Genomic DNA, 27307 nt, shown 5'->3' with positions numbered 1-27307 from the left:
AGCTGAGGTGTTATATATAACCTTTATAATGTACCATGTAATGTTTTATATAACTACTCCTGTCTGTATACATGTCATATACATGATGTTCTGCAGCAGCTGAGGTGTTATATGGACCTTTATAATGTACCATGTAATGTTTTATATAACTACTCCTGTCTGTATACATGTCATATATATGAGGTTCTGCAGCAGCTGAGGTGTTATATAGAACCTTTATAATGTACCGTGTAATGTATTATATAACTACTCCTGTCGGTATACATTTCATATACATTATGTTCTGCAGCAGCTGAGGTGTTATATATAACCTTTATAATGTACCATGTAATGTTTTATATAACTACTCCTGTCTGCATACATGTCATATACATGATGTTCTGCAGCAGCTGAGGTGTTATATAGAAGCTTTAAAATGTACCGTGTAATGTATTATATAACTACTCCTGTCTGTATACATGTCATATACATGAGGTTCTGCAGCAGCTGAGGTGTTATATAGAAGCTTTATAATGTACCGTGTAATGTATTATATAACTACTCCTGTCTGTATACATGTCATATATATGATGTTCTGCAGCAGCTGAGGTGTTATATGGAACCTTTATAATGTACCGTGTAATGTATTATATAACTACTCCTGTCTGTATACATGTCATATATATGATGTTCTGCAGCAGCTGAGGTGTTATATATAACCTTTATGATGTACCATGTAATGTATTATATAACTACTCCTGTCTGTATACATGTCATATACATGATGTTCTGCAGCAGCTGAGGTGTTATATGGACCTTTATAATGTACCATGTAATGTATTATATAACTACTCCAGTCTGTATACATGTCATACATATGAGGTTCTGCAGCAGCTGAGGTGTTATATAGAACCTTTATAATGTACCATGTAATGTATTATATAACTACTCTTGTCTGTATACACGTCATATACATGAGGTTCTGCAGCAGCTGAGGTGTTATATAGAAACTTAATATAATGTACCATGTAATGTATTATATAACTACTCCTGTCTGTATACATGTCATATATATGAGGTTCTGCAGCAGCTGAGGTGTTATATAGAAGCTTTATAATGTACCATGTATTATATAACTACTCCAGTCTGTATACATGTCATACATATGAGGTTCTGCAGCAGCTGAGGTGTTATATAGAAGCTTTATAATGTACCATGTAATGTATTATATAACTACTCCTGTCTGTATACATGTCATATACATGAGGTTCTGCAGCAGCTGAGGTGTTATATAGACACCTTTATAATGTATCATGTAATGTATTATATAACTACTCCTGTCTGTATACATGTCATACATATGAGGTTCTGCAGCAGCTGAGGTGTTATATATAACCGTTATAATGTACCATGTGATGTATTATATAACTACTTCTGTCTGTATACATGTCACATACATGATGTTCTGCAGCAGCTGAGGTGTTATATGGAACCTTTATAATGTACCATGTAATGTATTATATAACTACTCCTGTCTGTATACATGTCATATACATGAGGTTCTGCAGCAGCTGAGGTGTTATATATAACCTTTATAATGTACCGTGTAATGTATTAGATAACTACTCCTGTCTGTATACATGTCATATTCATGATGTTCTGCAGCAGCTGAGGTGTTATATGGACCTTTATAATGTACCATGTAATGTATTATATAACTACTCCAGTCTGTATACACGTCATACATATGAGGTTCTGCAGCAGCTGAGGTGTTATATAGAAGCTTTATAATGTACCGTGTAATGTATTATATAACTACTCCTGTCTGCATACATGTCATATACATGATGTTCTGCAGCAGCTGAGGTGTTATATGGAACCTTTATGATGTACCATGTAATGCATTATATAACTACTCCTGTCTGTATACATGTCATATACATGATGTTCTGCAGCAGCTGAGGTGTTATATATAACCTTTATAATGTACCATGTAATGTTTTATATAACTACTCCTGTCTGTATACATGTCATATACATGATGTTCTGCAGCAGCTGAGGTGTTATATGGACCTTTATAATGTACCATGTAATGTTTTATATAACTACTCCTGTCTGTATACATGTCATATATATGAGGTTCTGCAGCAGCTGAGGTGTTATATAGAACCTTTATAATGTACCGTGTAATGTATTATATAACTACTCCTGTCGGTATACATTTCATATACATTATGTTCTGCAGCAGCTGAGGTGTTATATATAACCTTTATAATGTACCATGTAATGTTTTATATAACTACTCCTGTCTGCATACATGTCATATACATGATGTTCTGCAGCAGCTGAGGTGTTATATAGAAGCTTTATAATGTACCGTGTAATGTATTATATAACTACTCCTGTCTGTATACATGTCATATACATGAGGTTCTGCAGCAGCTGAGGTGTTATATAGAAGCTTTATAATGTACCGTGTAATGTATTATATAACTACTCCTGTCTGTATACATGTCATATATATGATGTTCTGCAGCAGCTGAGGTGTTATATGGAACCTTTATAATGTACCGTGTAATGTATTATATAACTACTCCTGTCTGTATACATGTCATATATATGATGTTCTGCAGCAGCTGAGGTGTTATATATAACCTTTATGATGTACCATGTAATGTATTATATAACTACTCCTGTCTGTATACATGTCATATACATGATGTTCTGCAGCAGCTGAGGTGTTATATGGACCTTTATAATGTACCATGTAATGTATTATATAACTACTCCAGTCTGTATACATGTCATACATATGAGGTTCTGCAGCAGCTGAGGTGTTATATAGAACCTTTATAATGTACCATGTAATGTATTATATAACTACTCTTGTCTGTATACACGTCATATACATGAGGTTCTGCAGCAGCTGAGGTGTTATATAGAAACTTAATATAATGTACCATGTAATGTATTATATAACTACTCCTGTCTGTATACATGTCATATATATGAGGTTCTGCAGCAGCTGAGGTGTTATATAGAAGCTTTATAATGTACCATGTATTATATAACTACTCCAGTCTGTATACATGTCATACATATGAGGTTCTGCAGCAGCTGAGGTGTTATATAGAAGCTTTATAATGTACCATGTAATGTATTATATAACTACTCCTGTCTGTATACATGTCATATACATGAGGTTCTGCAGCAGCTGAGGTGTTATATAGACACCTTTATAATGTATCATGTAATGTATTATATAACTACTCCTGTCTGTATACATGTCATACATATGAGGTTCTGCAGCAGCTGAGGTGTTATATATAACCGTTATAATGTACCATGTGATGTATTATATAACTACTTCTGTCTGTATACATGTCACATACATGATGTTCTGCAGCAGCTGAGGTGTTATATGGAACCTTTATAATGTACCATGTAATGTATTATATAACTACTCCTGTCTGTATACATGTCATATACATGAGGTTCTGCAGCAGCTGAGGTGTTATATATAACCTTTATAATGTACCGTGTAATGTATTAGATAACTACTCCTGTCTGTATACATGTCATATTCATGATGTTCTGCAGCAGCTGAGGTTTTATATAGACACCTTTATAATGTACCATGTAATGTATTATATAACTACTCCTGTCTGTATACATGTCATATACATGAGGTTCTGCAGCAGCTGAGGTGTTATATAGACACCTTTATAATGTACTATGTAATGTATTATATAACTACTCCTGTCTGTATACATGTCATATACATGATGTTCTGCAGTAGCTGAGGTGTTATATAGAAGCTTTATAATGTACCGTGTAATGTATTATATAACTACTCCTGTCTGCATACATGTCATATACATGATGTTCTGCAGCAGCTGAGGTGTTATATGGAACCTTTATAATGTACCATGTAATGTATTATATAACTACTCCTGTCTGTATACATGTCATATACATGATGTTCTGCAGCAGCTGAGGTGTTATATGGAACCTTTATGATGTACCATGTAATGTATTATATAACTACTCCTGTCTGTATATATGTCATATACATGAGGTTCTGCAGCAGCTGAGGTGTTATATAGAACCTTTATAATGTACCATGTAATGTTTTATATAACTACTCCTGTCTGTATACACGTCATACATATGATGTTCTGCAGCAGCTGAGGTGTTATATAGAACCTTTATAATGTACCATGTATTATATAACTACTGTCTGTATACATGTCATATACATGATGTTCTGCAGCAGCTGAGGTGTTATATAGAAGCTTTATACTGTACCATGTAATGTATTATATAACTACTCCTGTCTGCATACATGTCATATATATGAGGTTCTGCAGCAGCTGAGGTGGTATATGGAACCTTTATAATGTACCATGTAATGTATTATATAACTACTCCTGTCTGTATACATGTCATATACATGATGTTCTGCAGCAGCTGAGGTGTTATATAGAAGCTTTATACTGTACCATGTAATGTATTATATAACTACTCCTGTCTGCATACATGTCATATATATGAGGTTCTGCAGCAGCTGAGGTGGTATATGGAACCTTTATAATGTACCATGTAATGTATTATATAACTACTCCTGTCTGTATACATGTCATATACATGATGTTCTGCAGCAGCTGAGGTGTTATATAGAAGCTTTATAATGTACCGTGTAATGTATTATATAACTACTCCTGTCTGCATACATGTCATATATATGAGGTTCTGCAGCAGCTGAGGTGGTATATAGGACCTTTATAATGTACCGTGTAATGTATTATATAACTACTCCTGTCTGTATACATGTCATATATATGAGGTTCTGCAGCAGCTGAGGTGTTATATAGGACCTTTATAATGTACCGTGTAATGTATTATATAACTACTCCTGTCTGCATACATGTCATATACATGATGTTCTGCAGCAGCTGAGGTGTTATATAGAAGCTTTATAATGTACCGTGTAATGTATTATATAACTACTCCTGTCTGCATACATGTCATATACATGATGTTCTGCAGCAGCTGAGGTGTTATATATAATCTTTATAATGTACCATGTAATGTTTTATATAACTACTCCTGTCTGCATACATGTCATATACATGATGTTCTGCAGCAGCTGAGGTGTTATATGGAACCTTTATAATGTACCATGTAATGTATTATATAACTACTCCTGTCTGTATACATGTCATATACATGATGTTCTGCAGCAGCTGAGGTGTTATATGGACCTTTATAATGTACCATGTGATGTATTATATAACTACTTCTGTCTGTATACATGTCACATACATGATGTTCTGCAGCAGCTGAGGTGTTATATAGAACATTTATAATGTACCGTGTAATGTATTATATAACTACTCCTGTCTGTGTACATGTCATATACATGATGTTCTGCAGCAGCTGAGGTGTTATATAGAACCTTTATAATGTACCATGTAATGTATTATATAACTACTCCTGTCTGTATACATGTCATATACATGATGTTCTGCAGCAGCTGAGGTGTTATATGGAACCTTTATGATGTACCATGTAATGTATTATATAACTACTTCTGTCTGTATACATGTCATATACATGAGGTTCTCCAGCAGCTGAGGTGTTATATAGAAGCTTTATAATGTACCATGTAATGTATTATATAACTACTCCTGTCTGTATACATTTCATATACATTATGTTCTGCAGCAGCTGAGGTGTTATATGGAACCTTTATGATGTACCATGTAATGTATTATATAACTACTCCAGTCTGTATACATGTCATATACATGAGGTTCTCCAGCAGCTGAGGTGTTATATAGAAGCTTTATAATGTACCATGTAATGTATTATATAACTACTCCTGTCTGTATACATGTCATATACATGATGTTCTGCAGCAGCTGAGGCGTTATATAGAGGCTTTATAATGTACCATGTAATGTATTATATAACTACTCCTGTCTGTATACACGTCATATATATGAGGTTCTGCAGTAGCTGAGGTGTTATATAGAAGCTTTATAATGTACCATGTATTATATAACTACTCCTGTCTGTATACATGTCATACATATGAGGTTCTGCAGCAGCTGAGGTGTTATATAGAAGCTTTATAATGTACTATGTAATGTATTATATAACTACTCCTGTCTGTATACATGTCATATACATGATGTTCTGCAGCAGCTGAGGTGTTATATATAACCTTTATAATGTACTATGTAATGTATTATATAACTACTCCTGTCTGTATACATATCATATATATATGAGGTTCTGCAGCAGCTGAGGTGTTATATATAACCTTTATAATGTACTATGTTCTGTATTATATAACTACTCCTGTCTGTATACATGTCATATACATGAGGTTCTGCAGCAGCTGAAGTGTTATATAGAACCTTTATAATGTACTATGTAATGTATTATATAACTACTCCTGTCTGTATACATATCATATATATATGAGGTTCTGCAGCAGCTGAGGTGTTATATATAACCTTTATAATGTACTATGTTCTGTATTATATAACTACTCCTGTCTGTATACATGTCATATACATGAGGTTCTGCAGCAGCTGAGGTGTCATATAGAACCTTTATAATGTACCATGTAATGTATTATATAACTACTCCTGTCTGTATACATGTCATATACATGAGGTTCTGCAGCAGCTGAGGTGTTAGTGACTATATAATGTGTTGTGTAATGTATTATATAACTACTCTTGTCTGTATACATGTCATATACATGAGGTTCTGCAGCAGCTGAGGTGTTATAGATAATCTTTATAATGTGCCATGTATTATATAACTACTCCTGTCTGTATACATGTCATATACATGAGGTTCTGCAGCAGCTGAGGTGTTAGTGACGATATAATGTGTTGTGTAATGTATTATATAACTACTCCTGTCTGTATACATGTCATATACATGAGGTTCTGCAGCAGCTGAGGTGTTATATAGAACCTTTCTAATGTACCATGTAATGTATTATATAACTACTCCTGTCTGTATACACGTCATATATATGAGGTTCTGCAGCAGCTGAGGTGTTATATAGAACCTTTCTAATGTACCATGTAATGTATTATATAACTACTCTTGTCTGTATACATGTCATATACATGAGGTTCTGCAGCAGCTGAGGTGTTATATAGAACCTTTCTAATGTACCATGTAATGTATTATATAACTACTCCTGTCTGTATACACGTCATATATATGAGGTTCTGCAGCAGCTGAGGTGTTATATAGAACCTTTCTAATGTACCGTGTAATGTATTATATAACTACTCCTGTCTGTATACATGTCATATATATGAGGTTCTGCAGCAGCTGAGGTGTTATATAGAAGCTTTATAATGTACCATGTATTATATAACTACTCCTGTCTGTATACATGTCATATACATGAGGTTCTGCAGCAGCTGAGGTGTTAGTGACTATATAATGTGTTGTGTAATGTATTATATAACTACTCCTGTCTGTATACATGTCATATACATGATGTTCTGCAGCAGCTGAGGTGTTAGTGACTATATAATGTGTTGTGTAATGTAATATATGTAAGAAGTTCTGCTGTTATGTAACTGCTCGGTCCTTCCCGTCACGTCTAAGAGGTTGTGCAGCAGCTTCGGTGTTGGGGGCTCGTTCTCGTTAGGTAACGGCAGTGCCAAGTAATGTGGGGCAAAGGTGGCACAGTGGCAGTGTCCACCCCCAGGAGCGGCGCTGTCAGGCGGCTGTGTCCTCCCCTTTGCCGGGTCCCCCTCCCTCTCCTCCTCCTTCTTCACACTCAGCTCTCTCCTCTCAGGCTGGAAGCTGCACTCGCTGAAAATGGCGGACTGCAGCACACTGCTGGATGAAGCGCTGGAGTCATTCGTGTTCAGCTACCTGACTGACAGCCCGGTAAGAGCAGCCTGCACTGGGCACAGATGTGGGGGACTGGCACTTGTTGTTGTCTCTAGTGACAGGTCAGGTCCCCTCATTTTTTGCAGACACCCCATTTTGTGCACCCTGAGCTGCTGCATGGGTATATTTTACAAGTTGGCACTTTTTACCCTTTACAGCAGGTGCAGTGCACCCCACTCTTGGTGCGTGGTATGCACCAGTGCCCCCCACATGCCGGGAGTGCACCATGCTCTGCTAGTACCCACACCTGCCAGGCAGTCACCCCAGTGCCCACTTCTTCCCCGTCCAGCGCTCCCCGCAGCACGTGTGCCCCTCTCCTGCCCCGCATTGTCCGCATAGGCTGTCAACTCCATTCATTCCCGACACGTGGTGGGCACGGAGCCCTGGCTGTAGTGTGCCCTAATGGCACCGGTTACCCATGCGGTGTGAGCAAGATGTAACATGCGGCGCTGGAGGGGGCGTGTAGCCGGTCTCTGCCTATAGGAGCCTATCATATGATTCACTTTCGTAATCCTGTGCCCATGTGGCGTGCACGGATTGTGTGGTGCCAGGCGGCATCCTGGGCACGGATTACGCGAGTATCCAGATACATAATGACAGCAGGATGTGTGGCTGCTACTGATACTATGTGTAAGAAGCCAGCTCCGCTTACTTCCTTTCTGTGGGCACTGTGCCAGTCTATAGATAGTGGGTCATTACTATCGCTCATGATATAAGACCTAGTGTGATTGATCCGCACCTATATTCCCACATGTGCCATGGCTAACCATGCCAGTGACAGACTTTGTTTCTAGATAGTGACCTGTCACAGTCGCCTTATTCTACATACCATTCTATTCATGTGCCTGGAAGATATTACACAAGCCGTGTGTATGTGATCTGCAGACCCTGACAAGTTTCCAGTCACTGTGTAGGTGCAGCAGAGCTGGATTTGTCATTTGGTGCAGCTCATCAGGACGTCCGCCATCTGTTTACATAGGGTTGCTGAGTGACAGTGTCAGCCCTGCTACATCTGCCTGCCCCACAAGACTTGGCGCCCTGCAGAGGCGACCTTGCTGTAGAGAGATGTGTGCCCGGGCACACATGTTCTGTGTAGGATTCTCTGCAGCAGGACGTCTGTGCACTCAGTTTCATAACCGTGCCGCAGAGTAGTGCTTACAAAACAGAGCTGATCTGGGCGTGATGGTGGCGCTGCCCGCTCCAGGCTGGTATTACGGGCAGTCAAATCCTGCTCTTATTGACATTGCTAATGGATGGAGATGTGATTGCATGAATCATCTCCAGTCTGCAGCGGCAGGTAGCATCTTACTCCATGTAGACTGATCAGGCTGCCTGCACACTATAGGATGGCACGGAAGCAGTGCCAGGCGGGCTCAAACTCCGAGAAATGAACACATTTTAGTTATGCCCCATCTGTATGGGACTCATTATAGACATTGCATCTTCTCAGTAAATATGTACACCCTGTCAGTGCCCTCCTTTACCCCAATCTTGTGCCCACAATTCATGCAGCATTTACCCCTCGCTGTTGAATTGGGCATACTGTTGTAATTTCACTGGATCCATTTGGACCTCTCCAGTTTGATGTTTTTGTATTAGATTGACACTCAGAACTTCCATAGGCATCAATAGAGAAACCCACCCAAAGGATTTAGGAGACGGAAGCAAATACCTAAGGGCCTCTTTCACACGGGCAAGATTTCCGCGCGGCTGCAATCCGTGAGGTGAACGCATTGCACCCGCACTGAATCCGGACCCATTCATTTCTATAGGGCTGTGCACATGAGCGGTGATTTTCACGCATCACTTGTGCGTTGCGTGAAAATCGCTGTATGCTCTATTTTGTTCGTTTTTTACGCAACGCAGGCCCCATAGAAGTGAATGGGGAAGTGTGAAAATCGCAAGCAAGTGCGGATGCGGTGTGATTTTCACGCACGGTTGCTAGGTGACGATCGGGATGAGGACCCAATCATTATTATTTTCCCTTAAAACATGGTTATAAGGGAAAATAATAGCATTCTGAATACAGAATGCTTAGTACAATAGGGCTGGAGGGGTAAAAAAATAAAATATATATAATTTAACTCACCTTAATCCACTTGTTCAGGCAGCCCTGCTTCTCTTCTTCTTTGCTGTGCAGGAGGAAAAGGACCTGTGGTGACAACTGTGCTCATCACATGGTCCGTCACATGATCCGTCACCATGGTGATTTATCATGTGATGGACCATGTGATGAGCGCAGTGATGTCATCAAAGGTCCTTTACCCAGGTCCTGAAGAAAGAAGAGAAGCCCGGCTGCGCGAACAAGTGGATTAAGGTGAGTTAAATTATTTGTAATTTTTTTTTAACCCCCCTCCATCCCTATTTTACTAAGCATTCTGTAGTCAGAATGCTATTATTTTCCGTTATAACCATGTTATAAGGGAAAATAATACAATCTACACAACACCTAACCCAAACCTGCACTTCTGTGAAGAAGTTCGGGTTTGGGTACCAAACATGCCGATTTTTCTCACGCACGTGCAAAACGCATTAAAATGTTTTGCACTCGCACTGAAAAATTGCGCATTTTCCCGCGACGCACCCGCATCTTATCCGGCCCAAATCCATGACGCCCATGTGAAAAAGGCCTAAGTGCTGAAACGGCAGATCTACCATAATATTGTCCTGAATAGGCGGAATCTTCCACTTAATGCCAAATTTGCTCAAATGATTGCCTAGCAAGTATATCGTTGGATAATAATGACCCAAGAGCTGACACCTTTGGCCGTGGGTCAGGGCAAAACTAGATCCACCATTTGTTCCTCATCATGAGAGAGCCTGCATCAGCTCACAGTTGTGTGAATTGTGGATGCTAGCCCCCTCCAAGTAACATGGAGGGTGAGGGTAGGTTCACACCTCCATTTACCACATCCAGCATAGTTCACTGGATCCCACCGCCTTTCGGCCAGGCATAAGGCATTCCATGCTCCGTTTTTTTTTTTTATGTGTGGTCAAAAACCTGCATTTCCCATTATAGTCAATGGGTTCTGGTGGTGACTGGATCCGGTGAACTCTGGCAGGCGGTTCTCTGCCGGATCGGTGAGGTTGGAACCTACCCTAATTTAAGTTGTTTCTGTACCATCTGTTTCCTAGCTAGTATACAGTAGTTATATAGATATTCCTAGGGTCAAAATACTAACGCATGAGGGGAATTATTGAGGGCAGTTTCGTGCCGAAATTTGCACGAAGTGTATCAACTGTCTCCTGTTGTATCATAAATGTGGTTCATCTTCATTTTGCTTTTCCAGGACTTTTATAAATTGATGGTCTGTCTTTAGGGTAGGTCATGAATATGTGATCGGCAGTTTTCTGACTCCTTGAGTAGCTCCGGCACCAGAACTACACAGGTCTGTCTAGCTGGGTACTGCAACCTGCTCTGGTTTACTTTAATGGGAGCCACATTGCAGTACCAGCTGTGTCCACAACAGAGGAAGCTCCGGTACTGGAGCTACTGCCGAACAGCCGACCGGCAGGGGTGCGGAATGTCAGAACCTCACCGGATCATTGGTGGCCTATTCACCCATATAAAAGTCTAGGGCAGTGTTTCCCCACCAGCGTGCCTCCAGCTGTTGTAAAACTACAACTCCCAGCATGCCTGGACAGCCTTTGGCTGTCCGGGCATGCTGGGAGTTGTAGTTTTACAACAGCTGGAGGCACACTGGTTGGGAAACACTGGTCTAGGGAAACCCATTTAAGGGCAGTTTCACACTAGCTCTAGGGATCCGTCAGACTGTATCCAGCCGGGAAGAGCCTGCTGTATCCCAGCATTGTTCGAAGGTTGAAAGTCCCCTTCCAGCCCCTTTAACTATAATGGATAGCGGCGGAGATCCGGCCGCAACCTGGCAAATACACAGAGCCTTCCGGATCCGTAGCGCTAGTGTGAAACTAGCCCAAGTCTGAAGGTACTTCCACATTAGCGGCAGCCTTCTCCGGCAGGTGAATAGCCTGCCGGATCCATGCTGCCACTAGTACGACATGTTGTAAGTTTTATTCCGGCTGCCTCTCCGCATGCTTGCCGTGCTGTGACCGGACCTCCAGTCTACCCCCATTATAGTGAATGGGGCCAGAGCGGACTTAGGCTAGGTTTACACGACTGTCGCGCGACAATGTTTATAATGATAGTCTATGGTGTCGCACTGCAACATGCGACATGCTGCGACTGCGACACGACAATCTAAAAAAAAAACACATTCGAGATGGATTTTTCTGCGACAATCGTTTCGCGGTCGCAGCATGTCGCATGTTGCAGTATGACACATAGACTACCATTATAAAAATTGTCGCGCGACATTGGTGCAAAATGTCACTCGAAAAATGTTGCAGTGTAGTTGTGCCCTATCTGTCAATGTCGTCGTGTAGACCTAGCCTAACACTTTTGTCTTGAGCTATTACTCTACTTTTTGCACCACCTCTTTAATGGAGTAAGAATGCCAGAGTTTATAAGCAAATAAACTCAAAACTCATAAAGCCCTATTTTGCTACTTTTTGAAGCGAGGATTCTGTAGTGCAGAAGCGCAGAATTGCTAAATGTGCGTTCACATGGAAGCTTGATTTGAATGAATGGACAGTACAGAACAAATCACTTTTAATCACCACTGAGATTTGGTGAGGAAACAATTGGCAAGCAAGAAATGTCACAATGTCTCCCAGATTACACAATCTTTTGTGTCTGCTTCTAGTATCAAGGACCTAAGACTCCCTCCCTCCATTCAACAATTATGGTGAGCAAAGGTTGTGAAGTATACATCTCAAAGACCAGTAGTACTATGAACACATACTGCAAAATGAAATGGAGCTTAGCAGGCCATTGCCTGTGGTGTTTGTGACAAGTTTGCTTAAAGGGGTTGTCTGGTTTGAAGAGAAAACTGGACAACTCAGGGGATCAATCTGTAAAAAAGAATAGATGACTACTTACCTGACAAATCCCGTGCCGCTGCTTCGGTTTTCCTGGTAGCCAATCTTAGGTCTCTTCACTGAAGAGTCCAGTGATTGGCTGCTGCAGTCACACGTTGTCAATGTGGAGCGGTAGCATGGGATCTGTCATGTAAAGTAATCATCTATTCCTTATGACGGGTCAATCCCTTGAGTTGTCTGGCTTCCTATTGAAACTGGACAACCCCTTTAAAGGCATCTTAAATGGCTGTTCCCACAAAAAGTATTCTACAGTTTTTAAACTGGCACCTGGATCTGAATACATTTCTAATTGTATGTAATAAAAAATGTAGCATAGCCACCGAGCTATTCAATAAAATATATCTGTATAGTGCCACCTGCTGTTTGTTCGGTTTCTTATTTCTTTGTCTTGCTCACTGAGATGGCCGCACATGCTCAGTTTCATCCTTCAGCTGCTTCCTGAGCTGTGATAGGGAGATCATGGACACGCCCCCCTGAGCTGTCATAGGGAGAGCATGGACACGCCCCCTTAGCTGCAGCAGAAAAGACACTCCCCTTGAGCTGTCAGCGTGATATAAATCTAGCAGATCAATAAATGAGGTGATCTCTGGATCCATACCAAGTACAGGACTGGTTCTAGATTGTCATGTACTATATGATGTGTGATTATCATTTTTTACATTAATCTTGGGATAACCCCTTTAAGGTAGGGTGACCATATTTTTGTTCTAAAAAGGGAAGACACTTGGGGAGGGAAGCGTTCATTAGTAATAGTGCCCCCCCCCCCTCCTTCCCATTTGAGAATCCCAGTCATTTTTGGTAACTTATAAATCCTGTTCAGAACATTTTTTTTTAGGTCCCAGAAGGAGGACTTGTCCTGGAAAAAGAAGATTTATGGTCATCCTGTCCTAAGGCGCTTTTAACACGTGCCAATGATCCGCCATAAGAAACGCTAATTCTGACTAGTTGTCTGTCCTCCATTGTGTTTTGGGTCCAGGCAAAATCGGCACCAGTTGACTTGTATAGCGTCAATTGGTGCTTATTTTGGGCTGAAAGGGCACTTATTGGATAAGGTGGAATAAAAATGTGGCCATTTGAGCCACAGGTGTTAGACTATGTTAGCGCGGTGTGTCCAGCAATTTCCATATGTGCCGTCTATTGTGTAGGCCCGAAGCATGTCCTTTATTGCTTCTCAGCCCTACCGGCTGCAGCCACATGAAATGAGATTAGAAATCGAGTGGAAATATAACCCGGTATGTTAATCCCCTCACTGGTCTGGCTGAATGAATGTTGCAAAAGTGATTAAATAGTCTAAGCCGCCTGGTAAAATGTTACCCAGAGTACATGTGTGCTACTGCCTAGGTGCAGAAGGTGAAAGTCTATGTGGTCTCTGATGCAACTGCTGGTAAGGCATCCGGGAGCAGTCACATGCTCTGCTGTTGTAAATTATAAATGGAAGGCGTATGCCCTGACTGCCGCTGACGTCCCTCATTACTGCCTCACCGGCCCCCTTTACTCCCGCCCCTCCTTACTACTCTCTGCTGAGTGAATGGAGGCTGGTGAGCAAAGTCTGCTTGACACATGTAACATGAAGGACATGGCTCCGAGCAATGTGTTTCCTCCTGGATGTCTCTTCCTCTCTAACACGTGCTCCCTGCTGGAGAATAAGGGCTCATTTAGTGCCGCGTTTGTAGGCCGCAGCTTACAACTGCTACGCAGAATCTGTCCAGTTTATCACTACTCATTTTAACGGTACTTTCACACTAGCGTTTTTCTTTTCCGGCATAGAGTTCTGTCCTAGGGGCTCAATTCCGGAAAAGAACTGATCATTTTTATCCTAATGCATTCTGAATCCGTTCAGGATGCATCAGGATGTCTTCAGTTCAGTCTTTTTGCCTTATCAGGACGGAGATAATACCGCAGCATTCTGCGGTTTTATCTCCATCCAAAATTTCGGAACACTGGAAGGAATGCCGGTTCCGGCATTTTTTTCCATTGACGTGCATTAATGCCGGATTCAGCCACGAGTGTTCCAGCAAAACAGATCGGCATTGCGGTCTGCACATGCTCAGACCGCAAAAAATGTGAAAATAAATAAATGCCGGATCTGTTTTTCCGGGAGATGGATCCAGCATTTCAATGCATTTGTCAGACGGATCAGGATCCTGATCCGTCTGACAAATGCCATCAGTTTGCATGCGTTTTGACAGATCCGGAATCCTCGGCCGCAAGTGTGAAAGTACCCTAACTTGGACAATAACTGTTACTGAATATGAGAAAAGAACTATGCTCCAGAAGAAATTCTATAAAAGCGTTTTACAACCTCTAGTTTACTACATTTGTGCTAACATTCAGTTTGCTTACGGGACCATTTCTTTCACTTATATGGCAGTATCTTGCGGGTTAATTAATGCGTTTACACCGGCAATTCATGGTAGTCGCCCAGAGGCCATTAAAATCCAATTTGGACCCTTGGCATGGAGTAAAACGCTGATGATTTCAGATGGTTCTCGAATGGAAATCTACTTTGCTAACCTTCAGTGCTCGTTGTAATTTACCTTGGTGGCATAGAGTTCATTAAGAACTGATTAACCAGTGCATATTCCAGAGTGCGGGCCGCGCATTTATCAGGATATAGATACCACCGTGCTAGGCATTTGGGCGGTATGTCAAGCCTTTTTAATTACTTTACGAGAAGGGTAGTGATAATGCAGACCTGCAGGCGCTAGTTAACCTGTTACAGAATTGGTGTAAGCCGTGTAAGTCTGCTGAAGGGATTTACATTGTGTTTTAGAAATCTCTTTGCAGTTTATTAGTGGGAGGCTGGGGCTCCAGGGCTTATTATTCAGCCTATTAATGGTTACTCTACTTCTCAGAAGTGGTTTCAGCAGGTTATATGGAGAGGTGGCTATGGTTGACATTGCCAGGATCCGCACTGGGATGGTCTCTCTAGGATGCAGATTTGTGTAAGACCTCTTTCACACGACCGTATGGCTTTTTCAGTGTTTTGCGGTCCGTTTTAAACGGATCCGTTGTTCCGTTTTTTGTTTCCGTTGTGTTTCTGTTTCAGTTCCGTTTTTTTCTGTTCCATGGCATATACAGTATACAGTAATTTCCTAGAAAAAATTGGGCTGGGCATAACATTTTCAATAGATGGCTCCGCAAAAAAACGGAACGGATACGGAAGACATACGGATGCATTTCCGTATGTGTTCCATTTTTTTTGCGGACCCATTGACTTGAATGGAGCCACGGAACGTGATTTGCGGGCAATAATAGGACATGTTCTATCTTTTAACGGAACGGAAATACGGAATGCATACGGAGTACATTCAGTTTTTTTTGCGGAACCATTGAAATTAATGGTTCCATATACGGACCGTATACGGAACGCAAAAAAAGCCCCGCAAAACGGAAAAAAAAAACTGTCGTGTGAAAGAGGCCTAAGGTGGGGTTCACATAAACCCGGTGGGGAGAAACTGATGTCAGAATTGATCTCATGGTTTTTGATGGGATCATTCATGGCATCTGGTACATCAGTTGGATGTCTCCTAAGGCTTGTTCACACTGCCGTCACAACCTTCCGACAACTGGACAAAAAACGCTGTGTGGAGCGGTATTTTCTTAGCATATTTGCTGGATTGCGGCCGGATCACTGATAGACCCCATTAAAGATAATGGGGTCAACGGCGCTCCAACAGGCTATTCCATGCCGAAACAGCCTGCCTAACTCCAGACAGAAAAAACACTGCACGCAGGGTTTTTCTTTCAGGAGATGGATGTTGGGTTGGGGCACTAAAGGGCACTGCACATATGTCATTTAGGCAAAGCAAACAATAAAAATCAACCTCCTGGACACAATAGATCTGTGTGCCCAGCCTAATATCTAAATTTGTATACAAGAACCATATCACAGGGCATTGTGCATGCTTATGGTGGAATATAAGCAACAAAACATGACGGAAGTTCTTTCTAAGGGTGGTTTCGCATCATGTTTTATGCCTCCGTTTAACGTATACGTTAGAAGAAAAGGATACAAAAACTCAGCGCACCATGTCCAAAGTATACTTTTTTTTTTGTAATGAAACTCTATGGTGAAGGATGCCACTGTATGGCATCAGTCTGAGGCATCCGTTTAATGTAAATGTTAAAAAGATGGGAACCAAGTCCTCTTTCACATGAGCGATACGGATTGTGTCAGGATCTATTCAGAAAAAAACCTGATATTTTTTCATGAAAGTTCAATCCATTTTTCTCTGCAATTGCTTTCAGCGGATTGCATGTATTTTTCACGTGTGTGTGATGAAGAAAATCTTACAAATTGGAATCAAAATTTCCTAGCCACCATCAGTGAAAGCGCATTGCATCCGAATACGTTCTATTTTTTAATGCGTGAAAAATGCACATGCAGGAGATGATGCGTGAAAAACGGCGCTCATGTACTGTATATAGACCCTTTGAAATGAATAGGTCATGATTCAGTCCCCATGCTGTGGGATCACTACACATATCGCATATGGACGGAGAAATTAGCATAAAGTTGGGAACTGGCCGGCACGTTGTAGGATGTGCCCGCTGCTGCCACATTTCTTCCCTGTACAGGCAGAAAAAATAAGTAATTTTCACCCTCTCCATGTCGTTGGCAGCACCCCCAGCCTCCTGCTGTTTGCTTCACAGAATGTGACAAAACTGCTGAGATTTATTAGACGTCTGAACTGATAGGAATTGCCACATTTTCCTGGGCGCTTCAGTAATTAGAACCAGTCACTAAACTGTACACTGGGATGCCCTGTCACATGTTCTAATAAGCGTATGTAATGGCTCCCTCTGGGCCAAAGCTTAGGTGATCCACAGACGTGGAAAAAATAGTTTTTAAGATGATGGCAAACTACAGGCTAATTACTACTGGTGATTCCACCCACGTGACGGGCGTCAGAGACTGTGATAACTTTATCAAGCAGCGACCGAACCTTGGATGCCGTGTTTCTCTTTCCTGGAGACATCACCATCTCCAGGAAAGGTCTTGATAGGCTGTTGACTACTAGATTACTAGCTCCAGCATTTGTCCTTATGTCTGCACATTTTAATCAGTGGCCCTGCAAGGGCTGAAAATTTCTTGGAAGACCTGAGCCTTGGAAATTACAAGCTGATGCCTTCACAACCAACTCCTTGACATTTGAGCAAATGTGTTCTTTCCAACGCTGGAAGGCGGGGAGTGAACGTGGAGAAGAAGGAACGATTTTGAACTCTTCAGAGACTTTCCGAATGTTCTGAAACAACCTTTGGTAACATAATTGGAATTGGCTAAGAGCTGGAAAGGATTTGTAACATTTGCTGCAATGTCTGAACTTTGCCACTAGTGACAATGAAACCCGCTGTCGAGGCATTTTACGAAAGTTATATTTGCTAATATATTAGATTCCATTTGGTTACGGTAATGGAGCAACCTTTGTTAATTTGCCTCTTTTTTGGGCTATTGCAAAGGTCACATGGGTAGTGTACAGTGCCATTCAGAGATTTAAGCCTCTTGGTGGCGCTGTCTTTCAGTACTACCGTAATTATTACTAACATAAGAGTGTACCCATTCACTGCAGACAATATGGAGGCATCTACTTTGTGCTAAAATCCAATTTCCTGTGAGAATGTCGTGGCAAGGTTTGAGAAAGGGCTCATGCACACGACCGTGTTTTTTGTCCACATTTTTTTCGGGTTGGATGTGGACCCATTCACTTCACTGTGTGCTGTCTGCACCTGAATGTCTGTTCCGCTCCCCCGCAAAAAAATAGAACATGTCCGATAACTTGTCCACTTTACGGACAAGTATAGGACTGATCTATAGATGGCAAGACATTACACTCCGCAAAATACGGAATGCACACGGCCGGTATCCATGTTTTGCAGACTGCAAAAAATGGCTACTGCTGCGTTCTGTTCCTTCATAGAAGCAGTAAACCAAAAGCATAATGGGTGTCAGTAAGATTCCGTCATAGTGTCCATAATTTTACAGCGAAAAATGGCGCTGCAGGGTGCACTGCCTTACGTGCAGATAAGCCTTAGGCTGCTTTCACATGGTCATATTTCCTGACGTGGTCATGGCTGGTGAAGTGTAATGCTGTGAGTTCCAGCCCTACCACTCTGTGTCTGCTGCCCCATACCCATGCACCGCCACCATCTGACTGCAAGACCGTAGACCCGCGGTCGGGCTGGAACTGACAGTATCATGGATAACTAGCCTCGGTACAGGCACCACACAGCGCCATGTCATAGCAGCCTAAGGCCGATTACCATCTCAACCAGGAAATCGTATAGCAGTCATTTATATATTGAAATAGGTGTGTCAGACTTTTACGCTTTGTCTCCTAGTTGCTGCCTCTTTAGCATTGTCTCGGTTTAGGTTTGACAGGACACGGTGTAATTCTAAACTGACTGGATTAATATAGCCATAAACACAAAAGCGGGTTTCTGGGTGCAGCCACACGTCCCATCTTTAATATTTTGGGCACTGTATGTGCCTTAGGTAAATCTGTAGCAGGCTCCTTCCCCTCCACACGCTGTGTATATCAGGAAGTACAGCCATCTCTTTGTATTGTTCCTATAAACACTGCAAAATGGAGACTCTGCAGGGCCGTGCTGCAGCACTGACATGTCTCCCATCCTGCCTGCCAGAGGAGCGTGTGACTCCTTCCTAACATTGCAGAGCTATATTGGGCTAACAAATGCTACATTTCCAGACGTGACGAGCGTAACAGGACCCATGGCAATCGTCACCCAGTTTACTACAGACTGTGAAGCAAATCAATCCTGTTAGACGCTACATCTCCCACTCTGGTTCCCCCTCATCTTATCTACTTGCCAGTGATATGTTAGTTCTGACCGAAGCATGAACCAGCGGGCCCTAGATGAACAACGCTAACGTAAATTGAAATGGGAAGATGGATATCCTCCATATATCGTAATGGCTTCATGTGCACAACTGGTGTCTCGTTTAGGACAAGTCCAACCCTTATCAGATGGCTTTCTGTGGTAACGGTCCACTCCTATCCACACAAGGCAGATCTGTCCTAATCCACATGATTAGTTCCGCACAATGCCGCCATTCGCTTTAATAAATCGTATTATTTGTAGTAGTATTTGTGAATGCCATCTGGCAGCATGGATGTCCAGGGTTTGTCAGATGTACACCATGTTCCTCTATGAAGAAGACTGCAGCCATAACCCTTTCATTCCCGGGAACTATTCATGTGGTGAATGAAGGTCAGAAAAGCGAGACATTGATGTTGGTATGTGAGGAAGCGATCAGTTTATTCACTGCTTATCTGGTAATCGATCTCATAAAACCCAGGGACGAACCTGTTCTGCTGCCATGTTAACCTTATTGCTCCCTTCCACACAAGAAATCTAATAATCTCACGTGCTGTGTTTGACTTCTTGGCCCCTAAAGGCTCTAGGCACTGGGAACGACCTTGGTTAAGTAAAATATAGGTTATTCATTGAAAGCACAAGGGCAGCCAAGCATTTAACGAGATTGGTTCCCAGTATCCCCCCTGGAGACCCTCGGTGCTTTTTCATTTCCTGCAGATCATTAATGAAGACTTAAAAGGGTGTCACAGGCGAGAGCACAGGTGCTGCTGGAGCAGAGCGGCCTGATTTACCTGTTAGGTAGATGAGCTGCGTATGCAAAGCAGGCGTCCTGACCGTCTGCTAATGGTGGTGGTCATAGGAGGAAGTAGTACTGCACGTACATTGTGTGTGTTCTTCACGCATCCGCAGCAGGCAAACCACACTGAGCTCTATGGATTATTATACTGTATCTGAGAAAAAGCTGCTGCTGTTCTAATTCTATCCCACGCCTCCTCGCTCACATGAGTCCCCATCCTACACGCACATTTTTAGAAGCTGCAGCTCCAAACGTGAGCTGTGCCTATTGTGATATCCTGCGCAAGCTTGATGTCTGGATACGGTCAGCATAGCCTGCGTTAAAGAGGTTGGCCCATCTCGCACTTTGGCATATCTCTAGATCCCACTTCTATGATCCTCATCTGTTTCTAGAACAGGCCCCCAAAGCGAAAGAGAGTGCACCGAGCGAAGAGCTCTCAGTTCACTTCTATGGGAGTTCCAAAAAAAGCCAAGCGAGTGCACTCTCCTTTGCTTTGGGTGCCCAGATCTAGAGATAGGCCACCAAAGTGTGAGATGGGTCAACCCCTTTAAATTAATGTTGCATATTGTCATGGTGCTTTTTACCATCCTGCTCTTTGGCAGGGTCATGACGCAAATTAACGGGACATCAGTGTTTTAAAGTTGTGTAATGATTTATAAGACATTAGAGCAATGACTTGATCACCTTAGATATGACTACATAACCATGATCGGAAATGGTCTACCATCCAAACGTACAGGCCTTGTGGAATCAGAATCTAGTCTCCAGGGATATGGAGTCAGTATCACTTATCCGCATACAGAATCATTGTTTATGGGCAGCAGACCACTGTTAACACAGCACGATTTGCTGCCCAGAAACAATGATTTTTGTGTTCTCATAAACTATTGTTTAACCCAATGCAATTATCTTCTGGTCCGCTATTTGTTTATTTCCTCTCTGCCATGGACTTGATCATGTCCTCTGCTGCAGCCAATAAATGGATTCAGTGGTGATGTGAACCAGTTATTGATGACAGCGGAGCAGATGATCATACTGGGCCGGACCGGAAGATGGACACACAGCAGGACCGAAGTGGCAGTAAGCAGGTAAGAATAATTCTTTCCATAGCGGAGGCAGGCTACAGGCACCCATGAAAAGTAACTTGGTAAACAGCACAGGGGAGAACACAGAAGAGGTGAGAACTGATTATCTATCACCACTAGAACACCCAGCTTATCACTATTTATAGTATAAGGACTGGGGAGAACACAGGAGAGGGGAGAACTGATTATCACCACTAGAACACCCTGCTTATCAATATTTATAGTATAAGGACTGGGGAGAACACAGGAGAGGGGAGAACTGATTATCACCACTAGAACACCCTGCTTATCACTATTAATAGTATAAGGACTGGGGAGAACACAGGAGAAGGGAGAACTGATTATCACCACTAGAACACCCTGCTTATCACTATTTATAGTATAAGGACTGGGGAGAACACAGGAGAGGGGAGAACTGATTATCACCACTAGAACACCCTGCTTATTACTATTTATAGTATAAGGACTGGGGAGAGCACATGGGAGGTGAGAACTGATTATCTATCACCACTAGATCACCCTGCTTATTACTATTTATAGTATAAGGACTGGGGAGAGCACAGGGGAGGTGAGAACTGATTATCTATCACCACTAGATCACCCTGCTTATTACTATTTATAGTATAAGGACAGTAGAGAACACAGGAGAAGTTAGGGCTGATTATCTATCACCACTTGAACACCCTGTGTATCACTATTTATAGTATAAGGACTGGGGAGAACACAGGGGAGGTGAGAACTGATTATCTATCACCACTAGAGCAACCATGCTTATCACTGATTATAGTATAAGGACGGGGAGAACACAGGAGAGGTTAGGACTGATTATCACTAATGTATTAGCATTTTCTGCCACTTTCATGTTTAGAAATGTAGGGGTGAATAAAATCCAGACATCATCTTGCATTATTTGCTTTTCTTTTTGTACATGCAGTTTTTGCAGTAAAAATGCCAGCCTGACATTAGCAGGAAGTCTATGGAAAATATTAACTACAAGGCAGTGTTTTTTTTCCAAGTGGCTTATTTTTGTGTCTTTGGATTTTACAAAAATAATTTAAAATGTATGAAAAAAACTGAAACGGGAACGTCAACCACTCAAAAATGCCTTCCACACACTATACTTTTTTTTTTATAAGTGGTCTGCCGTATACGAAAGAGCTATTTGCTGTGCTTTCCTATGCAGTTGAAAGAAAAGGTATTCTGTCACATACCACTTCGATGGACTCTCTTTTAGCCTCTGATGGGTGGGGACACATGGGAGCGCACTCCATAGAAGCCAATTAATAGGTGAAGAGTTATGTTTTTTGGCAGCTTTTTTGTTTTTTTCTCCCCAATTCCCCTCTTTCTATGTATGTAAAGTCCCATTTTACAGGTATGGAGCCCTATGTGGATGGGGTCCTCCTGAGGTAAGTTGTACCGGCGTACGAGCCGGATTCCCTAATCTGCCCTTTGTTGCTAGGGGCATTTGTGGTTGCATTTATGGCCTGGAAGACTTAACAACTCTGATTTGTTTATTGGGCTAACAGTGGGAAGGAGTCCCCTTTTATAAACCCAGTCCCGTGGAGCTACATGTCAGTTTAGGTGCAGAAGAGCTGTAAAACCGTTTGCCGCCCACACTCCCTGTTTTCTAATCGTGATGTGTATTGTAGGGGTGTTGCGGCCTAACTTTTTCTTGGTATATGACATCAGTATGAACTTGTTTTTAATTATTTATGTAAAGGATAGATTTATTAATATTTTTATTTTAGTTGTTTACTTGTTTATTTAACCCTAAATAAACACTGCTGCCAATTTTATCCAAGTATCTGGTGTTTTTTATTTTTATTAATTAATGCTTTATTAGTGTCTACTATTTATTTAATGGGAGTTGTGCTGTCATGAAGCCACACGGATATGCTTGACATATCCGCCAATTGCTTGCAGTGGCTCATATTTACTAATACTAGAAAGTGTCCTATTTTCCTTTTCCTATTCTGCCGTCACCATTTTCCGACAAAGGGCGTGATTAGGGAGGGGACAGGACCAGTGGGCTCGGCACATGTATCTTCAGTTATGGGAAGAAAGGGATGCAAATGAGCTCTTAACAAGTTCTGCCTCTAATTCCCTCCAAATGTAAGGCAGCTACCCTATAAGTCAATATTGGACCCTTTAAATAGGAGTTAAATAAGCTAGCAGCTCATCTGCCAGGGGCGGATTGGACATAGACCCTACAGGGAAATTTCCCAAGGAGCCACCCAAGTCCTTCTCTCTGCGGCTGGCCGGGTACATAATGAGCCCTCAACAGTAATTAACACTGTGAGAATCGGGTACTCATCTAACTGGCTAGGGACCGCACATACCCTCTTGAGTTCAACTGCTGTGGCACGCACCTCACAACCTAAGCCCCCTGCTCTACAGCTAACTGGAGGAGGAGGTCAGAAGATGGTAGCTATTGATGGCCACTACAGAAAGCCAGCTTTTGGGGCAGAATTTATAGGATAGCTGCATTACATCTGGTGGCATTAGAGGCAGAACTTGTTAAGAGCTCATTTGCATCCCTACCTCCTAGAGTTCCACAGGAGCGTGGATGGCCTATAAGTCTCCTCACGCCAATTTAGGCGATCACTCCCCAATCTTCATTTATGGGAGAAATTTACGGCAGCTCCAAGCTGCTGTAGATTTCTGTTTAGATGCACAGACTGGCAGTGGGTGTGCCTAATTTATGACAAGGCCTGCGCCATATCATAAATTAGGACTATCATCTGGCAGCGTAGTGGAGATGATAGAATTAGGAGCATCATCTATCAGCGTAGGGAGATCATAGAACGGTGTAAAATGGTAGGCTATGATAAATTCCCAACTCCCCTGCTCCCCCAGAGATGTTATACTGTACCAGATTTATCCCAAAACTGGTGCTGGGTAATACATTTGGTGCACCTACAGACCTCTTTCTTATGAAGTTCAGTTCCGCTGATTTAGTATTTTTGTCCTCTTCTGCAAATACACACAGAGTCACTCAGAACAAAGCACAGGACAGCATTTCCCCTGTAAAACCCCCAGTGCAGAGATCTTGGGACCTAAGGAGGGTGTGAGTGAATGCTTCCTTGTATGTGGTTTGAAAGAGCGCTAGGCCAGAATTTCCAGATTTAGATTGCGTTCCATTGCTGGCTAAAGTGCTGTGTGACAAGTCTTGTGACTCTGTATCAGACTGGAATGCATGAGAGGGGTTGTAAGGCGCTGCCTCTTCTCTTTATTACTGTGTTCAGCTGGGAGAGGGTTTTTTGCCATTTCCTTTTAAAGACAAGATTCCAAACAAAACCCTCCTGATGTTCTTTGGGAGGGCGACTACTCGCATCCTTCTGCTCACTTCTTTTGTAGCAGAATTGCAACTTAACCTCTGAGTTACTTGAAGTAGACAATTGCAGCCTCCATGACGCACAATCCGGCTATTGTTCTGTAGGCTTCTCTCTGGCATGTGACAGCCTATTCTATCCCACTGCAGAGATATAATATGCAAGCCATGCGGAGCTGCATGGACGTCAGCCCCTGACACTGATGTGCAGCAGCGTTTTGCATAGAAATGAAAGCAGTGCTGCAGTGTGCTCCTTAAGGACACTATGTGCAGTCCATTCCATCCCGGGTCTGATATAGTGATTTGCACACATTTCTTCTCGTTATAGATGGCATCAGTTACATGGTGTCAGTTGCATCAGTGAGGCTTTGATGTCCATGATAGTAGGCCTAAGACAAACTGCTGACATACGCCATGAATCGTAAAGCCCAACTGGTTAGGACCTAGTACAAGATGTTACAGGCATGTGTTTGTCCTCCTGGATAGTAACGTTGCCATGTTATTACATCACAGGGTAGAAACATTGGGGCAGATTACGAATCCTAACTAGATAGTCTAAAAATGCCACAGTGACTTATACTGGATGCTACATTTGGTGCACCTTTACTGTGAAGTTTAGGTTTATATCACCTATTAGTTGGCTTACTTTGCGCCAGAATTTTGGTCTAAAATCACGACCATAGCCAAAAAGTGCCTTAATTTGCAGACGCACTCCCACAAAAGTGTTTATTCTCTGACCTGTTGGAAAGGTACATGATGTAAACTGTAGTGAAGGCAATCTTCTTACCAGTGACTGTATTTGTGATTTATAACCCCCCTCCTGAACCTCAGCTGTGTCATGTGACCAACACTTTGATCTGCATCTGACACAGGGCAGAAAGTCAGTTACTTTGCTATTTATTCCTATGAGTCTGAGAGTGAGGATCCCATAGGAATACATAGAGCAACTGGCTTCCGGTCCACATACGATGCTTTGTTATTTGGAAAGTCTGTGACACAGCTGAGTATCTGAAGGGAGGTTATAACTCACAAATATAGTCACTGGTAAAAAGAATTACCTTCACTATAGATTACATCATGTACCTTTCTAACAGGTCAGAGAATAACACTTCTTGTGGGAGTGCTTCATTAAAGTGGCGCCTGGCATGTGTTTCCAGAATTGTGGCTCACTTCTAACCAGAAGTTTTTCACATTTTCTTTACTAGATCTCGCCTGTTAATTCAGGCTGTATGACCTATAAGCCAGAAGCTATTTATGATAGTACTATTTGATGCCCATTTCTGCACCAGCTGACCATATGACTGGTAAGACATCACAACTGCCACGATGTATATAACCAGTGTCGGACTGGGATGCCTAGGGCCCACCAGTAAAATTTATTTTGGGGGCCCACCATATGGAAACATTAAAATATAATAAATAATCTAGCAAGTTTTTTATATGAAAATAGGCTGGTTGAGGTGCTGTACATTGAATATATGTATGTAGTGCAGTAAGTTTACTGTGTTATGTTCCACTTGTGCAGGGGGTGGGAGACTAGGGGCCCACCTTGCTCAGGGGCCCACTGAGGGATTCCCCTGTACCCCTGTGGGCCAGTCCAAGCCTGTATATAACACATTAGCGTCTGCAGTTAAATCACCCACACAATAAGAAGCAAGATTGATTGCAAGCTGAGCGTATTCCGACGTCATTTTAGCATCCTCGCTCTAAACATAGTCCATGCCTTGAATGCTGAAACCTAGTGTGATACCACAGCCTCTGCTTCACTGGTCAGTTAAATGAATAGTAAATCCTATTCCCGGAGGACGTACGTCTCACGGCTTAATGTGCGTTACTTTCTGTGGTTATATGACTGTCTTGCTTCTGTCAGGTGCATGTTATGAATGAAGATGGGCACAGGCTGCTATCTCTTATCTCTCCCTAATAGCTTTGTTATGTGGTGTGTCCATGGTGCCCAGGTGGATGAAGCTCGAGCTGTCAGCGTGACAGATTTATGTGTAGGTGATGGTGAAGACATCTGGACTAATGAGAGGATAACCTTTAAACCTCTTCTACTTAGGGGTACATGAGGACTGCTAGTAAAAGTCCCAAATGATCTCTAGTTGGATTGTGGAGGCATCAGATGTTTATTGCTCCACACACCTCTTTCCTTATGCATAATCCAGTCACTATGTAAATGTGGCTTATAATGTATCTGCTGAGTCTCTTTCTATGGTCTGTCCAAGAAAATAAAATAAAAAAATCTTTAAATCTACTCAGCATAAAAAAGACATATCTACCTCACTGTTCTCTTTCGGAGGCTGCCTGGTCCACCTTTCTCCTGTTTCTGTCAGGACATCGTTACTGTAGCAAGTAGAAAGCAGCCAGGGAGATATGGGATGT

The 27307-nt window shown here is 42.0% G+C and overlaps 1 protein-coding gene across 4 annotated transcripts in view; it reads left to right on the top strand.

Annotated features, from left to right (window-relative positions):
• The first annotated feature begins 419 nt into the window (after nt 1-419).
• Nucleotides 420-27307, top strand: part of PPARGC1B (PPARG coactivator 1 beta) — a 94781-nt gene continuing 67893 nt past the window's right edge. For 2 of the 4 annotated variants that reach the window (XM_044280709.1, XM_044280706.1), the window contains exon 1: nt 420-7914. In XM_044280709.1, coding sequence (XP_044136644.1) covers nt 7843-7914 — 72 coding nt within the window. In that variant the 5' untranslated portion in view covers nt 420-7842. The remainder of the gene's footprint in view (nt 7915-27307) is intronic. The other 2 variants (XM_044280707.1, XM_044280708.1) reach the window with 2 other exon arrangements.

The sequence above is a fragment of the Bufo gargarizans genome, chromosome 2, assembly GCF_014858855.1.
Source record: "Bufo gargarizans isolate SCDJY-AF-19 chromosome 2, ASM1485885v1, whole genome shotgun sequence".
NCBI classification, from domain to species: Eukaryota; Metazoa; Chordata; class Amphibia; order Anura; family Bufonidae; genus Bufo; species Bufo gargarizans.
The sequence above is the reverse complement of the archived record's forward strand: the minus strand, read 5'-3'. Positions and strand labels throughout refer to the sequence as shown.